Genomic DNA, 3,101 nt, shown 5'->3' on the forward strand with positions numbered 1-3,101 from the left:
GGGAGCTTGGAGCTCTTTTACAACCTGCCTGATTCCATGGTTCTATGGTTCTATGTTCAGCAGCACCTCCTGCGCTCTGCGTTGTAGAGCAGCGTGGGCCGGGGCTGCGGCTGCTCCGCTGCGCTGGTTTTTACTTTGACTTTTACTTTTCAGCCTGAAGCTGTGAAAAAAGAAGTGAAGAAGGAGGAGGCGAGCAGAGGAAGGTGAGCCTTGCAGGTGGTGGTTGTGCCGAATGGCCTGGATGGGATGGGATGGGATGACATGGGATGACATGGGATGACATGGGATGGGATGGGATGGGATGGGATGGGATGGGATGGGATGGGATGACATGAGATGACATGAGATGACATGAGATGACATGAGATGACATGAGATGACATGAGATGAGATGGGATGACATGGGATGAGATGGATGCCCTGCGAGAAGCGTGCTGGGGAGAGGTGCAGGGCCTCCCTGCCCTCAGGCAGATCCACACCACCTCCCAGCTTGCTGTCACCTGCAGACTTATGAGGCTGCCCTCCCTGCCCTCATAGGTCATCAATGAGGATATTACACAGGATGGGCCCCAGCATCCAGCCCACTGGAAATGGGTCGCAGCTGGCCTTGATCCCTGCACCGCGACCCGCTGGGCACGGCCCTCAGCCACTTCCTCACCCCCAGAAGCATCTGTGTGTTCAGAGCAGGGCAGCCAGCTTCCCCAGCAGAAGCCAGCGAGGGGCCGTGCCAAAGGCTGTGCTGGAGCCTGGGCAGACTGCATCAGCAGCCCTTCCTCACCTTCCAGCCTGCTCACCCGGTCGTAGACAGCCCTCAAACGGAACAGCATTTGTGCTGTCCTCAGAGCTGCCGAAGCAACGGCAGCAGGTTGTTGGCTGTAGCTGTGCCTGCAGCAGGGCCCCGAGCTGCTGGATGGGCTCCGAGCAGAACAGAGATGGGGCACAGGGTGTGAGAGCGGCCTGGGGCTCCGAGTCCTGGGGACATGGAAAGGGTTGGGTTTGGCTGCAGGGTTGGGTTTGGCTGCAGGGTTTGGTTTGGCTGCAGGGTTGGGTTTGACTGCAGGGTTTGGCTGCAGGGTTTGGCTGCAGGGTTTGGTTTGGCTGCAGGGTTGGGTTTGGCAGCAGGGTTTGGCTGCAGGGTTGGGTTTGGCTGCAGGGTTTGGTTTGGCTGCAGGGTTGGGTTTGGCAGCAGGATTTGGCTGCAGGGTTTGGTTTGGCTGCAGGGTTGGGTTTGGCTGCAGGGTTGGGTTTGGCTGCAGGGTTTGGTTTGGCTGTAGGGTTTGGCTGCAGGGTTTGGTTTGGCTGCAGGGTTGGGTTTGGCTGCAGGGTTGGGTTTGGCAGCAGGGTTTGGTTTGGCTGTAGGGTTTGGCTGCAGGGCTCACATAGAACTGACCAGCCATCTTCCTCCGTGTTTCATTTGCTTTAACACCGCTCAGTGCGACTTCCAAACGCGGCAGGAAGCAGCGCACCAGGACTTACTGCTAACTGGGGGATTCTCCACGTAGTTTGATCACTTCTGTGTTGTTTTTTCCTGTTTGTTCGTTTGAATGCATTTAGCTCTGGCTTGAAGAAATACAAGGAGGGATCGGGAGCGGTGCAGACAGCAGCTGCTCATCCCGCAGTGGAGCCCAGCGCCGTGAAGAAAGAACCCGTCTCCATCCCTGCTGTGGAGGACGAGCTGCCAGCGGTGAAGACGGAGCCTTCGGAGCCGCATCCCGAAGGAGCGCAGAGGGATCCTGGTGCAGGGCTGGCGGAACAAAGCAGCGGGGAGGCAGGGGCTGAACTCACTGGTGCGCCCATGGGAGCAGCTGGGGCCCAGTTACCCGCAGCGAAGGCAGAAGAGAAGCTGCTGCCTCCTCCCAGCACGGGGAAGGAGGAGGTGATTGCAGACGGCGCTGCCTCGAAGCTCCCTGTGCACACAGTCGGATCCACGGCGCAGAAGGGAGAGGAGCTGGGAGCTGCAGGGCCGGGTGCCGCCGGGGAGCAGCCAGGAGCAGAACCAGGCAGGGCTGCTGCACCGCTGGCAGCAGGGAGGACGTCGGGGGCCGTCCCCAAAGCAGTGCCTGCTGCTGGGCCTGCCCAGATGGGCCCTTGTGGCATCGCACCCAGAAACCCTGGCAAAAAGACAAGCGTTGATGAGCAAACGGACCGTGAAAAGCAGGGGGCTCCGACAGCAGGGGTGAATCCTGAGCCTGAGGATGGGGCGGCAACGGGGGGGATGCTGGCTGGAGATGGGGCCGGAATGGACGTGGAGGTGAGAGCAGAAGGGGCTGCTGGGGAGCAGGGCTCCAGGCTGAAGTGTGCAGCAGAGGTGGAGAAGAAACGCCAGCGGTGCGAGGCTGAGGTTGGGGCTGCCGTGGAAAACGCCGGTAGGAACGGGAAGGAAAAGAAGGGAAGTTGCAGCAAAGCGCCTCAAAGCAAGGAGACGAGGGCAGCAAAAACAAAAGAAGCTGCCAAAGCTGCCGCGTCCAACTCCTCCTCGTCCATCCAGGAGCCTTCCTCCGCTCCTAAAGCCGTCCTGAAGGCGTCTGTTCCTGATGCGTTGGCGCCGGGGGCTGCGGTGCACAGAAGCAAACCTGCCCTGTGCAAAGGAGAGGAGCAGGCAGCTTCCTCCAAAGCCAGGCCCCAGGGAGCAGCAGCGGGGCAGAAGAAGGCAGCGTGGAAGGAGGAAGGTCAGCCCAGAGCCGGCCCGATTCAGCCGAGCAGCTCTGCGAAGGGCGGCAATGGGAGGAATGCGTCCCAGCAGGAGAAGGACTCCCATGTGGAGCCCAGGGCCGGCTCCAAGCAATCCCAGCAGGGGGAGAGCAGATCGTCCGGCACGAGGAGAGACGGCAGCACTAAGGTGAGCAGGGCACGAGGGCTGCTGGCTGACTGTGTGCTTCTGGCTTGTGTGCAGCATGGGCCGGTGGGGCTGCGTTCCCCTTCCCCATCCTCGCTGTGCTTTGGGCCAGCGGCCACCTTGGAGTCGCATGGGAGCCAAAACGAGGGCGAAACGTGGCCCAGGTTTGAAACGGGACAGGCTGGATGGAGCAGCCCTTGAAAGCAGCCCTGCAGAGAGGTCCTGATAGATGAAAAACTTCATATGAGGCAGCAGTGCAGCTCCT

The 3,101-nt window shown here is 60.5% G+C and overlaps 1 protein-coding gene across 1 annotated transcript; it reads left to right on the forward strand.

Annotated features, from left to right (window-relative positions):
- Positions 1-87: 87 nt before the first annotated feature.
- LOC122193230 (collagen alpha-1(I) chain-like) lies at positions 88-3,057 on the forward strand (the record flags this gene model as incomplete). Its single annotated transcript, XM_042893962.1, has 2 exons — positions 88-203; positions 1,555-3,057. Coding segments are annotated over 2 exons (1,599 nt in total), but the record flags the coding sequence as incomplete, so codon positions are not given.
- Between the last annotated feature and the right edge of the window lie 44 nt (positions 3,058-3,101).

Source organism: Lagopus leucura, unplaced genomic scaffold, assembly GCF_019238085.1.
Source record: "Lagopus leucura isolate 7727_CA_CO unplaced genomic scaffold, USGS_WTPT01 34381-0_obj-0_obj, whole genome shotgun sequence".
Lineage (NCBI taxonomy): Eukaryota > Metazoa > Chordata > Aves > Galliformes > Phasianidae > Lagopus > Lagopus leucura.